Source organism: Lissotriton helveticus, chromosome 8 (genome assembly GCF_964261635.1).
Source record: "Lissotriton helveticus chromosome 8, aLisHel1.1, whole genome shotgun sequence".
Taxonomy (NCBI): Eukaryota; Metazoa; Chordata; class Amphibia; order Caudata; family Salamandridae; genus Lissotriton; species Lissotriton helveticus.
Genome location: NC_136069.1, coordinates 53,028,461 through 53,043,624, shown reverse-complemented (window position 1 = coordinate 53,043,624; position 15,164 = coordinate 53,028,461). Strand labels below are relative to the sequence as shown.

Sequence of the window (15,164 nt, the reverse complement as noted above, 5' to 3'; positions counted from 1 at the left end):
CCTCCGGGTCTGCGTGTGAGTGAAGCTTGCACTGCTGCCCCTAGTACCGCACCTGCTGTGTCTGAGGAAAGCCTGCTCTGCTGCCTCCCGGTCTGTGTGTGAGTAAAGCTTGCGCTGCTGCCCCTAGTGCCACACCTTCTGTGTCTGAGGAAAGCCTGCTCTGCTGCCTCCCGGTCTGTGTGTTTGAGTGAAGCTTGCGCTGCTGCCCCTAGTGCCACGCCTGCCGTGTCTGAGGAAAGCCTGCTCTGCTGCCTCCGGGTCTGCGTGTGAGTGAAGCTTGCACTGCTGCCCCTAGTGCCACACCTCCTGTGTCTGAGGAAAGCCTGCTCTGCTCCCGGTCTGTGTGTGATTGAAGCTTGTACTGCTGCCCCTAGTACCGCACCTGCTGTGTCCGAGGAAAGCCTGCTCTGCTGCCTCCTGGTCTGTGTGTGATTGAAGCTTGCACTGCTGCCCCTAGTACCGCACCTGCTGTGTATGAGGAAAGCCTGCTCTGCTGCCTCCTGGTCTGTGTGTGAGTGAAGCTTGCACTGCTGACCCTAGTGGCACACCTACTGTGTCTGAGGAAAGCCTGCCCTGCTGCCTCCCGGTCTGTGTGAGTGAAACTTGCGCTGCTGCACCCAGTGCCACGCCTGCTGTGTCTGAAGCCTGCTCTGCTGCCTCCTGGTCTGTGTGTGAGTGAAACTTGCACTGCTGCCCCTAGTGCCACACCTGCTGTGTCTGAGGAAAGCCTGCTCTGCTGCCTTCTGGTCTGTGTGTGAGGGAAGCTTGCACTGCTGCTCCTAGTGCCGCACCTGCCCTGGCTGAGGAAAGCCTGCCCAGCTGCCTCCCGGTCTGTGTGAGTGAAACTTGCGCTGCTGCACCCAGTGCCACGCCTGCTGTGTCTGAAGCCTGCTCTGCTGCCTCCGGGTCTGCGTGAAAGAAGCTTGCACTGCTGCCCCTAGTACCACACCTGCTGTGTCTGAGGGAGCTTGCTCTGCTGAATGAAGCATGCACTGCTGCGTCCTGTATTCTGTGAAAGTAAAGTTTCCTTTGCTGCCTTCCGCGCTGCACTTGCTGCATGAAGGAACTGTCCTCTGTTGCTGCTCATGCTTGACCTGATACGTGTGTGGGAAGCTTGCACTGTCGTTCCCTGTGCTCTACCCATGTAGCGCATGAGTGAACTTCACACTGATGCTTGCACACAACTTTCCTAGTTGTTTGTGAGGGAAGGTTGTACTAATGCAGCACATGCCAGTCTAAGAGAAGCTTGATCTGTTGCTACTATGAAGAAAGTGTGGGGGGTGGAGCAATTCTGCTGTTGCATGTGATGGACCTGTTTTATGTCTGAGCAGTGCTTTTGCTGCTGTCTGGCTGTACATCTGTGTATGAGAAGGTAACCTACTTTATTACTGTTTGTGCTGCACCTGTTCTGTGTGTGAGGGAAGCTTGCACACTATCTTTGTTGTACTTATTCCTCTTGTGATGGACACAAGATTTAAAGCTGTTGTACTGTATTTGTTTGGTATGTGAGGGAAGGTTGTGCTGCAGTTGCCTGAGCGGTACATATTCTGTGGGTCACTGAAGCATGACCTCCAGCGGCCCACGCTGTACTTCTTGGGTGTGTGAGGGAAGCTTGCACTGCTGCTAAGATTGCATTCTGTGAATCACTGACGCATGATCTGCAGCAGTCTGTGGTGTATTTCTCAGGTGTGTGAGGGACGCTTGCACTGCTGCTGTATGGGTTGTATTCCATGGGTCACTGAAGCATGGCCTGTAGTTCCCCGTGCTGTACTTCTCTGGTGTGTGAGGGAAGCTTGCACTTCTGATGCTAGGGTTGTATTCTATGGATACCTGAAGCATGATCTGCAGCTCCCCGTGCTGTACTTCTGGTGTGTGAGGGAAGCTTGCACTGCTGCTTGGGTTGTATTCTATGGATCACTGAAGCATGATCTGCATTTGCCGATGCTGTACTTCTGGTGTGTGAGGGAAGCTTGCTCTGCTGCTAGGGTTGTATTCAATGGATCACTGAAGCATGACCTGTAGCTGCCGATGCTGTACTTCTGGTGTGTGAGGGAAGCTTGCACTGCTGCTAGGGTTGTATTCTATGGATCACCGAAGCATGATCTGCAGCTCCCAGTGCTGTACTTCTGGTGTGTGAGGGAAGCTTGCACTGCTGCTAGGGTTGTATTCTATTCATCACTGAAGCATGGCTTGCAGCTGCTGATGCTGTACTTCTGGTGTGTGAGGGAAGCTTGCACTGCTGCTTGGGTTGTATTCAATGGATCACTGAAGCATGACCTGCAGCTGCCGATGCTGTACTTCTGGTGTGTGAGGGAAGCTTGGTCTGCTGCTAGGGTTGTATTCTACGGATCACTGAAGCATGATCTGCAGTTGCCGATGCTGTACTTCTGGTGTGTGAGGGAAGCTTGGTCTGCTGCTAGGGTTGTATTCTACGGATCACTGAAGCATGACCTGCAGCTCCCCGTGCTGTACTTCTGGTGTGTGAGGGAAGCTTGCTCTGCTGCTAGGGTTGTATTCTATGGATCACTAAAGCATGATCTGCAGCTCCCCGTGCTGTACCTCTAGTGTTTGAGGGAAGCTTGCACTGCTGCTGCTAGGGTTGTATTCTATGGATCACTGAAGCATGATCTGCAGCTGCTGATGCTGTACTTCTCAGGTGTGTGAGGGAAGCTTGCACTGCTGCTGCTAGGGTTGTATTCTGTGGATCACTGAAGCATGGCCTGCAGCTCCCCGTGCTGTAGTTCTCGAGTGTGTGAAGGAAGCTTGCACTGCTGCTAGGGTTGTATTCTATGGATCACTGAAGCATGATCTGCAGCTCCCCGTGCTGTAGTTCTTGAGTGTGCGAGGGAAGCTTGCTCTGCTGTTAGGGTTGTATTCTATGGATCACTGAAGCATGATCTGCAGTTGCCGATGCTGTACTTCTGGTGTGTGAGGGAAGCTTGCTCTGCTCCTAGGGTTGTATTCTATGGATCACTGAAGCATGATCTGCAGTTGCTGATGCTGTACTTCTGGTGTGTGAGGGAAGCTTGCTCTGCTGCTAGGGTTGTATTCTATGGATCATTGAAGCATGGCCTGCAGCTCCTGTGCTGTACTTCTGGTGTGTGAGGGATGCTTGCACTGCTGCTGTATGGGTTGTATTTTATGGATCACTGAAGCATGGCCTGCAGCTCCTGTGTTGTACTTCTGGTGTGCGAGGGAAGCTTGCACTGCTGCTAGGGTCATATTTTATGGAACACTGAAGCATGACCTGCAGCTCCCCGTGCTGTACTTTTGGTGTGTGAGGGAAGCTTGCACTGCTGCTAGGGTTGTATTCTATGGATCACTGAAGCATGACCTGCAGCTGCCGATGCTGTACTTCTGGTGTGTGAGGGAAGCTTGCTCTGCTGCTAGGGTTGTATTTTATGGAACACTGAAGCATGACCTGCAGCTCCTGTGCTGTACTTCTAGTGTGTGAAGGAAGCTTGCACTGCTGCTGCTAGGGTCGTATTTTATGGAACACTGAAGCATGACCTGCAGCTCCCCGTGCTGTACTTCTGGTGTGTGAGGGAAGCTTGCACTGCTGCTAGGGTTGTATTCTATGGATCACTGAAGCATGATCTAAAGCTCCCCGTGCTGTAGTTCTCAAGTGTGTGAGGGAAGCTTGCACTGCTGCTAGGGTCGTATTTTATGAAACACTGAAGCATGATCTGCAGTTGCCGATGCTGTACTTCTGGTGTGTGAAGGAAGCTTGCACTGCTGCTAGGGTTGTATTCTGTTTATCACTGAAGCATGATCTGCAGCTCCCCGTGCTGTACTTCTGATGTGTGAGGGAAGCTTGCACTGCTGCTAGGGTTGTATTCTATGGATCACTGAAGCATGATCTGCAGCTCCCAGTGCTGTACTTCTGGTGTGTGAGGGAAGCTTGCACTGCTGCTAGGGTTGTATTTTATGGAACACTGAAGCATGACCTGTAGCTGCCGATGCTGTACTTCTGGTGTGTGAGGGAAGCTTGCACTGCTGCTAGGGTTGTATTCTATGGATCACTGAAGCATGACCTGTAGCTGCCGGTGCTGTACTTCTGGTGTGTGAGGAACACTGAAGCATAACCTGCAGCTCCTGTGCTGTACTTCTGGTGTGTGAAGGAAGCTTGCACTGCTGCTGCTAGGGTTGTATTTTATGGAACACTGAAGCATGATCTGCAGTTGCCGATGCTGTACTTCTGGTGTGTGAGGGAAGCTTGCACTGCTTCTAGGGTTGTATTCTATGGATCACTGAAGCATGATCTGCAGCTGCCGATGCTGTACTTCTGGTGTGTGAGGGAAGCTTGCTCTGCTGCTTGGGTTGTATTCTATGGATCACTGAAGTGTGATCTGCAACTGCCGATGCTGTACTTCTGGTGTGTGAGGGAAGCTTGCACTGCTGCTAGGGTTGTATTCTATGGATCACTGAAGTGTGATCTGCAGCTGCCGATGCTGTACTTCTGGTGTGTGAGGGAAGCTTGCACTGCTGCTAGGGTTGTATTCTATGGATCACTGAAGCATGATCTGCAGCTCCTGTGCTGTACTTCTGGTGTGTGAGGGAAGCTTGCACTGCTGCTAGGGTTGTATTCTGTTGATCACTGAAGCATGGCCTGCAGCTGCCTGTGCTGTACTTCTGGTGTGTGAGGGAAGCTTGCTCTGCTGCTTGGGTTGTATTCTATGGATCACTGAAGTGTGATCTGCAGCTGCCGATGCTGTACTTCTGGTGTGTGAGGGAAGCTTGCACTGCTGCTAGGGTTGTATTCTATGGATCACTGAAGTGTGATCTGCAGCTGCCGATGCTGTACTTCTGGTGTGTGAGGGAAGCTTGCACTGCTGCTAGGGTTGTATTCTATGGATCACTGAAGTGTGATCTGCAGTTGCTGATGCTGTACTTCTGGTGTGTGAGGGAAGCTTGCTCTGCTGCTAGGGTTGTATTCTATGGATCATTGAAGCATGGCCTGCAGCTCCTGTGCTGTACTTCTGGTGTGTGAGGGATGCTTGCACTGCTGCTGTATGGGTTGTATTTTATGGATCACTGAAGCATGGCCTGCAGCTCCTGTGTTGTACTTCTGGTGTGCGAGGGAAGCTTGCACTGCTGCTAGGGTCGTATTTTATGGAACACTGAAGCATGACCTGCAGCTCCCCGTGCTGTACTTCTGGTGTGTGAGGGAAGCTTGCACTGCTGCTAGGGTTGTATTCTATGGATCACTGAAGCATGACCTGCAGCTGCCGATGCTGTACTTCTGGTGTGTGAGGGAAGCTTGCTCTGCTGCTAGGGTTGTATTTTATGGAACACTGAAGCATGACCTGCAGCTCCTGTGCTGTACTTCTAGTGTGTGAAGGAAGCTTGCACTGCTGCTGCTAGGGTCGTATTTTATGGAACACTGAAGCATGACCTGCAGCTCCCCGTGCTGTACTTCTGGTGTGTGAGGGAAGCTTGCACTGCTGCTAGGGTTGTATTCTATGGATCACTGAAGCATGACCTGCAGCTTGCAATGCTGTACTTCTTGTGTGTGCGGGAAGCTTGCTCTGCTGCTAGGGTAGTATTATATGGATCTCTGAAGCATGATCTGCAGCTCCCCGTGCTGTAGTTCTTGAGTGTGTGAGGGAAGCTTGCTCTGCTGCTAGGGTTGTATTCTATGGATCACTGAAGCATGATCTAAAGCTCCCCGTGCTGTAGTTCTCAAGTGTGTGAGGGAAGCTTGCACTGCTGCTAGGGTCGTATTCTATGGAACACTGAAGCATGACCTGCAGTGGCCGATGCTGTACTTCTGGTGTGTGAGGGAAGCTTGCTCTGCTGCTAGGGTTGTATTCAATGGATCACTGAAGCATGATCTGCAGTTGCCGATGCTGTACTTCTGGTGTGTGAAGGAAGCTTGCTCTGCTGCTAGGGTTGTATTCTGTTTATCACTGAAGCATGATCTGCAGCTCCCCGTGCTGTACTTCTGATGTGTGAGGGAAGCTTGCACTGCTGCTAGGGTTGTATTCTATGGATCACTGAAGCATGATCTGCAGCTCCCAGTGCTGTACTTCTGGTGTGTGAGGGAAGCTTGCACTGCTGCTAGGGTTGTATTTTATGGAACACTGAAGCATGACCTGTAGCTGCCGATGCTGTACTTCTGGTGTGTGAGGGAAGCTTGCACTGCTGCTAGGGTTGTATTCTATGGATCACTGAAGCATGACCTGTAGCTGACGATGCTGTACTTCTGGTGTGTGAGGAACACTGAAGCATAACCTGCAGCTCCTGTGCTGTACTTCTGGTGTGTGAAGGAAGCTTGCACTGCTGCTGCTAGGGTTGTATTTTATGGAACACTGAAGCATGATCTGCAGTTGCCGATGCTGTACTTCTGGTGTGTGAGGGAAGCTTGCACTGCTGCTAGGGTTGTATTCTGTTGATCACTGAAGCATGATCTGCAGCTCCCCATGCTGTACCTCTAGTGTGTGAGGGAAGCTTGCACTGCTGCTGCTAGGGTTGTATTTTATGGAACACTGACCTGCAGCTCCTGCTGAAATAATCAGAAGTGGCTGGAACCTGACCAGCTCTAGAACAGACATAGGCCACCCTTCTTGTTTCTACGTGACCAGTGCCCTCAGCTGGGCAGGGTCTTAGGAAAGGCCACAATGGGACCAGCCTTGGGGCCTCTGGGGTAGAACCAAAGTCCACCTGCCAGAGACTTGTCCTCTGGACAGCTGGGATCCACCCACTGTGCACCTATGCTCCGGCTGATCACTCTGGACTCCTGACCTGCAGCTAGGCCTGCCTGAGCCAAGTTGGCTTTTAAGCCAGGTCTGGTGGCTTAGTGGGCTAATGCGTCCACTGTATGGGCCTCTCTTTAATCTCATGGTCACAGGTTAAAATCCTGGTGGGCGTTCAACCTTTCATCCTTCTAAGGTTGATAATACCATTTAGTTGGGTAACTATAAATATCTGTTATTCAGTGACAAGATACGTGTGCTTTACAAATACAGATGTTATGCGTAAAGATGTTTGCAGCAGAATAATGTAGGGGCTGATTCACAGAACTAATCTGAGACAAAATCCTAAACTTACTACTTTTGGTAGTCACAGAAGACATTTAGTAGTAGTAAAGTTAGGATTTTGTCTTAAATTAGTATTTTGTTTTACAGTTAGTATTTTCTCTTAAGTTAGGATTTTGTCTTAAATTAGTATTTTGTCTTGTTAGTATTTTCTCTTAAATTAGTATTTTGTCTTAAATTAGTATTTTGTCTTAAGTTAAGATTTTGTCTTAAGTTACTAATTTGTCTTAAATTAGGATTTTGTCTTAAATTAGTATTTTGTCTTAAATTAGTATTTTGTCTTAAGTTAGGATTTTGTCTTAAGTTAGTATTTTGTCTTAAGTTAGGATTTTGTCTTAAGTTAGGATTTTGTCTTAAGTTAGGATTTTGTCTTAAGTTAGTATTTTGTCTTAAGTTTTGGTCTTAAGACAAAATCTTAACTTAAGACAAAATACTAACTTAAGACAAAATACTAACTTTACTACTTCTAAATGTCTTCTGTGACTACCTAAAGTAGTAAGTTTAGGATTTTGTCTCAGATTAGTTCTGTGAATCGACCCCTGAGTGTTTGTGTCCATCATTGCCAGATGGTTGACCAGTTGTGTTGTAACTTGAATGACTCTTTTTCCCCTGGCAGAGGAGGCCTTGCAGCTGGATACCGCATCATCCAACGTCACTGTGGCCGAGGGGTCGCCCATCCAGCTGGACTGCAGCATCCTCTCCCGGTCCAGCCCTGACTCTCACTTCGCCCTGCTCTGGTACGTGCTCCGCGCCAAGGCTGGTGATGGCCAAGTGGAGAAGGAGCCGGTGTTCGGCGTGGACCAAGATGGCGTCTTCAAGCCGGAGTCCCCCCGCTGGCAGGGCCGGCTGCAGTTCCAGAGGCTTTCGCCAGGGCTCTGCAGGCTGACGGTGCTGGCTGCCCAGGCGACGGATGCCGGCAACTACTCGTGCCATGTGGAGGAGTGGCTGCCCCGGGCGAAGGGGGCCTGGTACCGGCTGGCGGAGGAGGAGTCTGGGGTGGCGGTGATCCATGTGACCAGCACAGGTGAGTGGGCAGTGCTTAATTTGAGCCAGTGGTTTGCATACCATTTGTTTATTAATTCAATATACATGTGATCTAAATAGAGAATGTGGTGTAACGGCCAGATCTGCCAACTTTGGAATTTAGGAACCAAGGGGCATATGTAGATAGCCGTTTGCGATTCGTAAACGCCGAAATTCGGCCAATTTCAGTGTTTGCGAATCGCAAACGGCGTTTTGATATGTAGGTGCATATTAGCAAAATAAGGAATCGCAAAAATTGAGATTCCTTATTTTGCTCAAGCATTTAAGGAATCTCAATTTTGCGATTCCTTAAATGCTATGTAGGAGTCAATTAAAAAATGTGATTCAGGCTTAAGGAATCGCAAAATACCACCTACTCCAAGTAGATGGTATTTTGCGATTTCCTTTAAAATTCATTTTTTTTAAAATTCAAAGTGCCATGTGGCGCACAGACATGCCCTTAGGGCATGTCTGTGCGCCACATGTACTTACAGGCACATTCCAGGGGTGCAACAGGTGCCCTTTGGACACCCTGGCACCCTTGGAATTGCGATTCTCAAATTGCGATTTTCTCCTAGAAAATCGCAATCTGAGAATGTATCCCCCTTCATTCCTATGGGACACTCATTCCTTAATTGCGATTCGCAATTTGCTAATCGCAATTAAGGAATATTAGGTAATCGCAAAAAAAATGTGAATTATTACCTACATTCCATTTTGCGATTCTCAAATAGCGATTCCTTAAAAATCGCTATTTCAGAATCGCAAAATGGGGATTACCTACATATGCCCCCAAGTTCGAGTCATGATGTCAGCACACCATCCTGTGATTCTGGGTAAATCACTTTCTCCCACCCCGTGCCTACTGAAAATGAATGTGAATGGTTGTGGAGAGGTGCACCACTGTGTAGTCTTCTTCCAAATGATATAAACGGACAAAAGTTCCTTTGTGTTAAATTCTTTTATTTCAATGGTATCATAAAGCCGGCTCTAGACAACATGTTTCTTTCAATGAGAATTGATCTTCATCAGGGCTTGATTCGTATACAAACAAAGGATATTCCAATAACAGGATGTTTGATATGGTAGGTGAGTACAAGTAGACTGGAGAACACCCTGTGAACCCCATGGTCCATATATGGGAACCAATATCAGAGTCAATTAAGAAGGACTGAAGACGTAACATGATGAGGCTCCCAAGTATGAGCCCGGCATCAGTACCTCAGACGTGTGCGATTGGCGTCCTCTCTCCAGACCGGCAAGCCATAGTCCGGAGAGAGGACGCCAATCACCAAACGGTGTCTCCTACTTTCGTTTGGTTCTGGTGTGCAGTTTCCAAGGAGGTTCATCAATGGTCGTGTTTTCTGACCGTCTCATCTCATGCAGCGGGTTTGTTTGATTACGTCTGTGCCACATAATACGAGGTTGATTCTGTCCATCCTCTTGGCGACGCCAGGGCCCTCAGTAGGGAACTCTATCTACTTCTGGATGTTCTGGGCAGCACTGGCCAACCCTTCTCTGTCTGTGCTGTGGACCGCACTCCCCATGGGGAGCCTAAACTAGTCAGTAATTTTGATAAGTTATTTACGGAGGATCTTTGTCTAGCGCTGCGTGTTGCTGGTATCTTCAGACAGGGGGTAGGAAGAACGGGTTGATTGTTGGAAGGGGACCTTGGCATCCAACCAGGGGTGGCGCGTCCCAAGTCTGAGGTTCTTCCCCAAGACCACCTTGCATAGACCATCTCGGCTGCAGTTGAGACTGAAGTTTTCAGGGGTTTTCTGAACTTCACGTGGTTCATTGCGGTTCTTAGGTTGGGGTGAAGGGCCCTCCGAAGTCTAGGTCCTTGCATACCCCAATATCTGCCACCGTTACTTACCCTCTTGAAGAATGTTTGGCTGATCCAATGAGCAGACAACTTTTCAGAGGAGTATCTTTATCAACCTTGACTTTGTCCCTCTCTCCCAGCATCCTTTCATCAAGGGCTTGCGGGACCACCATCAGTGTAGACTGAGATCTGGTGAAGGCTCAGTGGTGCCTTTCACAGAGGTGCTGCAGAAGGTTCTCCTAAAGTCTTCACCCTTCATGAAGCTGATCCCGGCTCTGAGCTCCAAGCACACAAGCGGGAGGACCCCAGCATGGCAGACAATACATGAGACACTGAGGTCCCAGCTTTCACTGGGGGTGGGCTGCTTGCAGCGATGGAAACATCTAAAGTAAAGCATCTGGTCTCATCGATAGGAAACAGTGTGGAAGGAGAGGTCAGATGGTCAGCTGAAGATCAGGTCGCAAGGAGAGAATGGCCCAAAGATAAAACCTGAAGACAGAACCTTTCACCTCTAAAATGTGGAATTGTTAAAAGATAGATGTTGAGTACATCTAGGGTTGGGTGGCTGAGGGATTTCATCTCTGAAACCTGATGACACAGTGTAACGTCCAATAAAATTAAGATGACTCTTTGGTTGCTATGTTCCAGATGTAGATTTATTGTTGATATGAAGTCATAAGATAAATGGATCCAGCATATAATTAAGATAGTAGAATCAAGTAAAGACCCCACCGGGAGCAGCTTCCCTGTTGCTCAGCCTCCAAGGTGACTGACCGTACACTCAACCATACACAGATAGAACTAAGGATGACATCATAGGGGCTGGCTGAGCAGCAGAGTACAAGACACTAAGAAAGGACAAGGAAAAAGGAAAAGCAGGATGCAACACACAGGTACTCTTGTGGGCAGAAGGTTGTCAATCTCTACTCTAGGCCTGAATAATTCAATAGATGTTTCTGAGAGAACATGATCCTCTAGGGCATGCCATGGGTACTCACAAACTTTGTCGGGGGCCAAAATTACAGTGTGGTTTGTGGCCGAGGGCCGCACCAGTAGGGGCGGGGTCAGTGGGGTGGGGGGGCAGGGCTAGAGTTTTAGATTGAACTCCGGCGATGTATACACATAACTGACACGGATCCCCTGGGTACAGGGCTTTAAGTGGGATGAAAAACCTGGGGGTTCTCTAAAAGGGCCATGACCGTTAAAATTTAGGGCATGGCTTAAAAACATGTAAACAAAAATCTGTGCTTAGCATCATGTGCCAGCCTACTGGTATTTTGCTGTTTGTCATGATATATCAAATACAACCAGTAACATTATACCTGCAACATGTCAGGACTATTGGCTTTGCCAATGGTTGTTAGTTGCATAAAATGAATAAGCAACAACTATGCTTTGTTGTATATAAATTATAATTTTGAAAATGCTTCAGCTCTGAAAAGATGAGACAGTGAAATAACTAAAACAAGCATATTTGAAATTACATCAAAATCTTTGTGCAATGATACTACTGAGATAAGATTTATTTTTGTTCACCCTGAGGGCCAAAATGGAAACCCCGATAGTTAGTTGCATAAGATAAATATGCAACAACTATGACTTTGTGCTACATAATATATAACATTGAAAATGCTTCAGTTCTGAAATGATGAAACTGCGAACAAACTTAAACGAGCCTATTTGGAATTAGATCAAAGGCCTTGAGATTTATCTAAGGGCGAAAATGGAGACCCAAGTGGTTGTTAGTTGAATAAGATAAATATGCAAAAACTATGGCTTTATTGTATGTAATATTGAAAACGCTTCAGGTCTGAAATGATGAGACTGTAAGAATGAAAACAGTCGATTTGAGCTGACAAAGGCTTTCTGAGCAGTAGTGCTGCTGCCGAGTTGTTATATATATTTATTCACCCTGAAGGCAAAAATGGAACCCCAATAGCTATCTGTCTCAGCACCTGCTGGCCCACTAAAACCCCTGCCTGTTATCTCGGGGAGAACAAACTCTCATAAAAAGTACATTTCAGCTATTGATTAACTCTCAATTGGTCACAGAAAGCGGCAACAGCGCCATCTACTGTCATGGTAACCTAAATTAATATGTAAAACCTAATCACTCACAATAAATCGAAGAGAAATACATACATATCTCTGCCCAAGATGTTACGCCCCCTCGAAAACCACAAAGGATATCTTTTCCTTTTGTGCATGAACAGAAAACCACAAAATATGGGGCCAGCAATAACAATGATGGCATTTTTAACTTACTGCTTTCAGAGGCGAGGATGCTGCAATTAGTGCCAGGCGCCAGTGAATCTCAGCTCCGTTTCAGCTGGGCACACACTGCTTCTACCGGCGCTGGGGTGAGCATGTGAGACACTATCTGTCTGCGCATGCCCCTTTGACCCTGTCCTGGCAAATGCGGCTCCCGAGGAATTACAACAGCAGTAATGGTGCCGAGTCCCTGACTGCTGCTGTTTTCAATGGGGGCCGCAAGGGAAGGTCTGGCGGGCCGCAACTGGCCCGCGGGCCGTACTATGAGTACCGCCGCTCTAGGGGCTGGTAGGGTTGGAAGCCTGCAGATGAGACATTGACTTCCACACCTAGAATAACATCATTCAGCAGCTCAGTTTAGGGGGTGGGGGTGGCGGGGTGGACCTCTGATTTGTAGTTTGCTCTCAAAATTGAATATTTCTGTTTAGAACCTTAATAAATGCCACATTTCCCCTGACACAAAACTGGGTACGAACTGAATCCTACCGCATTGTCACCTTGTTTTCTTCTTTCTCCCGCCAGGGTCCACCTTGCAGTCCGTCATCTGCTCCAACGACAGCCTCTTCTACTTCGTGGTCTTTTACCCCTTCCCCATCTTCGGCATCCTCATCATCACCATCCTCCTGGTGCGCTTCAAGACGCGCCACTCCAGCAAGAGCTCGGAAGGTAAAAACGGGGTCCCCCTGCTGTGGATCAAGGAGCCGCACCTCAACTACTCCCCCACCTGCCTGGAGCCCCCGGTTCTGAGCATCCACCCCGGGGCCATCGACTAAGACCCTGCTCCCGGCCACCAAGGGAGAGGCCTCTATTTTTGTTTCCAGTAGCCTTCCCCGGTGGCACCAGACCTCGCTATCGGGCGAGGCGGCCATTACACGCGTTTTGGCTACTGATGGAGATGCTTTCACAGCCCCAAGGAGCGTCTTTGGAGGACGAAGCAGCCGTAGGGGCTGCAAGACCTGTATATAATGATTTTTGTAATCCTTTGTCTTCGGGCCATCAGTGTCTGGTGGGCGAGTGGCGGCTGTGCCGTTTGGGTGTTGGGGCAGAGGACGAATGGATGGCCATACCGCCTCCTGGGGCTTAGTCCTCACGGATTCCACTCATGGTTTGTCCAAAACAACAAGACCCTGGATTTTTCATCTGCCATATTTAGTTCTGTAGAAGTCTATGTCCTGACTCTGTTTCTTTTGAACCCCACCATGATTGGAGACCACCTTTTGGAAGGGGATAACAGAAGGTGTCCGCCTTCCGGGAGGCGATGGATGGAGCCGGAGTGATGTCGAGGTAGCTTCAGTGTGGGGTCTCAATGGATAACCACTCATAGGAGGGACCATCCTATTCATCCCCTGTGGCTTTCCTTCATCTGTCTACAGAACAAACACTGCCTTTCCCCTCTCTACTAGAGAGGGTCGCGAATCCTGCCCCCCCCCCCGCACTGAGACTAGGGGAACATTGGGGCAAAAAGGACCATTCTTCGAGACGTCTTTATTTCAGGACACACAGGGAGGCTGCAGCTGTCGAAGGAATCCCAGCGGAGTTGTGAAATGGAGAGAACTTCTCTGGCAGAAGCCTCAGTGGATATAACACATCCACTGCAATTTCCAAATATTTATAGGAACATTCTTTTATTTCTAAACATGATGACATTTTACTTGCAATGTTTGCCTAATGTGAGGAAGACTTAAATACTTTTAAAAAGCTTCTCAGTTAAACCTCTTCGGTCACATGGTGTCTTTGCAAACTGCAACCCTTGGCTAGCAAGCGGTCCATGTCACAATATCAATGCACGGACAGCCATCCATAATCAAACCGCTTCCCTGAATGTTAGAATTCTGTTTTATTGCAATTTTGTATCTACTTTTAGTGTATTTATTGTAAAATAACACACTTTGTAAGACTATGAGTTCCCACGTCATTGGCTGGCTTGTCGCGTCAGCTTTAGAAAGGGTACGTTCTCCGAAGGCAGCCATTTTGACACTGTGTAGTACCCAGCGATGGAAGGAAAAAAAACTTGTGAATGCTCAGTACTTTAAATACAATGTCCCCATGAGGTATATTTTATGGTACTTGTTGAGAGTAAAAACACTACATTTACTGCGTTAAGACAATTTCTGTAAACAATGTATGCTCCGCCTTTTTGTTTTGTGGTGTTTGTGCAGTGCGACTGCCAAAGGATGGGTGCCCAGAGGGCCTGCAAGGACAAGGTTATCTTATAGTGAATAGAATGTGTGTTCTCCAAACATCTGCCTGCCTCACGGCGAGATCACAACACCTTGCGCGACATGTAGACAAGAGACAAGCTGCAGCAATTTGCCAAATAAACAATGTTCTAGTGTGGCCAGAGGGGCACAAAACCGAATTCTTACTCGCGCAGTTACTCGCGGGAGAGTGGTGAGCCAGCGAGGGCATCTTCTTGGCTTTGTCAAGTGGTAACAAGTAAGTTCTTTCCTCCCCCACCACGTTGTAAGTCAGAAGCAAGGGCGATGCACCTTCTTGTGCAATCGTTCAGTATTGTCATGCCGTGTGGCAACAAGTTTGAACAAAGCGCTGTGGGAGGGGCCCGGTGTGAGCTGTGCATGTTCTCCTTCGATGCAGAAAGTACGTAGATGTTGAGTTTCCCTCAGCCTGGTGTGGCGAGTGATCAGGGGAGGATTTGCCAAGTTAACACTTTATTCCTGCAACCATGTGGTCCATTTGTGTTGTTTCTTCGGAGTTCTGAAACCTCTGTTGCTCGACTCCGTGTCCACATGTCTCCTTCATGGGTTTTATGACTGAGGCCAAGGACTTCTTCTTCTGGTCTTAGAAATAATTCACTCTGCCATGACTGGTGCGGTTTCATTGGTCAAGGACCTCATCCCCTAGTCTTAGAGATGATTCACTCTTCCATGACTCCTGCTGTTTCATTGGTCAAGGACTTCATCCACTAGTCTTAGAGATGATTCACTCTTTCATGACTGGTGATGTTTCATTGGTCAAAGACTTCATCCACTAGTCTTAGAAATGGTTCA

The 15,164-nt window shown here is 48.2% G+C and overlaps 1 protein-coding gene across 1 annotated transcript in view; it reads left to right on the top strand.

Moving 5' to 3' along the window:
- The window catches only part of IGSF3 (immunoglobulin superfamily member 3), a 267,029-nt gene extending 252,770 nt beyond the window's left edge, over positions 1–14,259 (top strand). Inside the window, exons 10-11 of the mRNA XM_078656606.1 lie at positions 7,654–8,061; positions 12,679–14,259. Of these exons, the coding sequence (XP_078512732.1) occupies positions 7,654–8,061; positions 12,679–12,929 (659 nt within the window). The 3' untranslated portion in view covers positions 12,930–14,259. The remainder of the gene's footprint in view (positions 1–7,653; positions 8,062–12,678) is intronic.
- Positions 14,260–15,164: the final 905 nt, after the last annotated feature.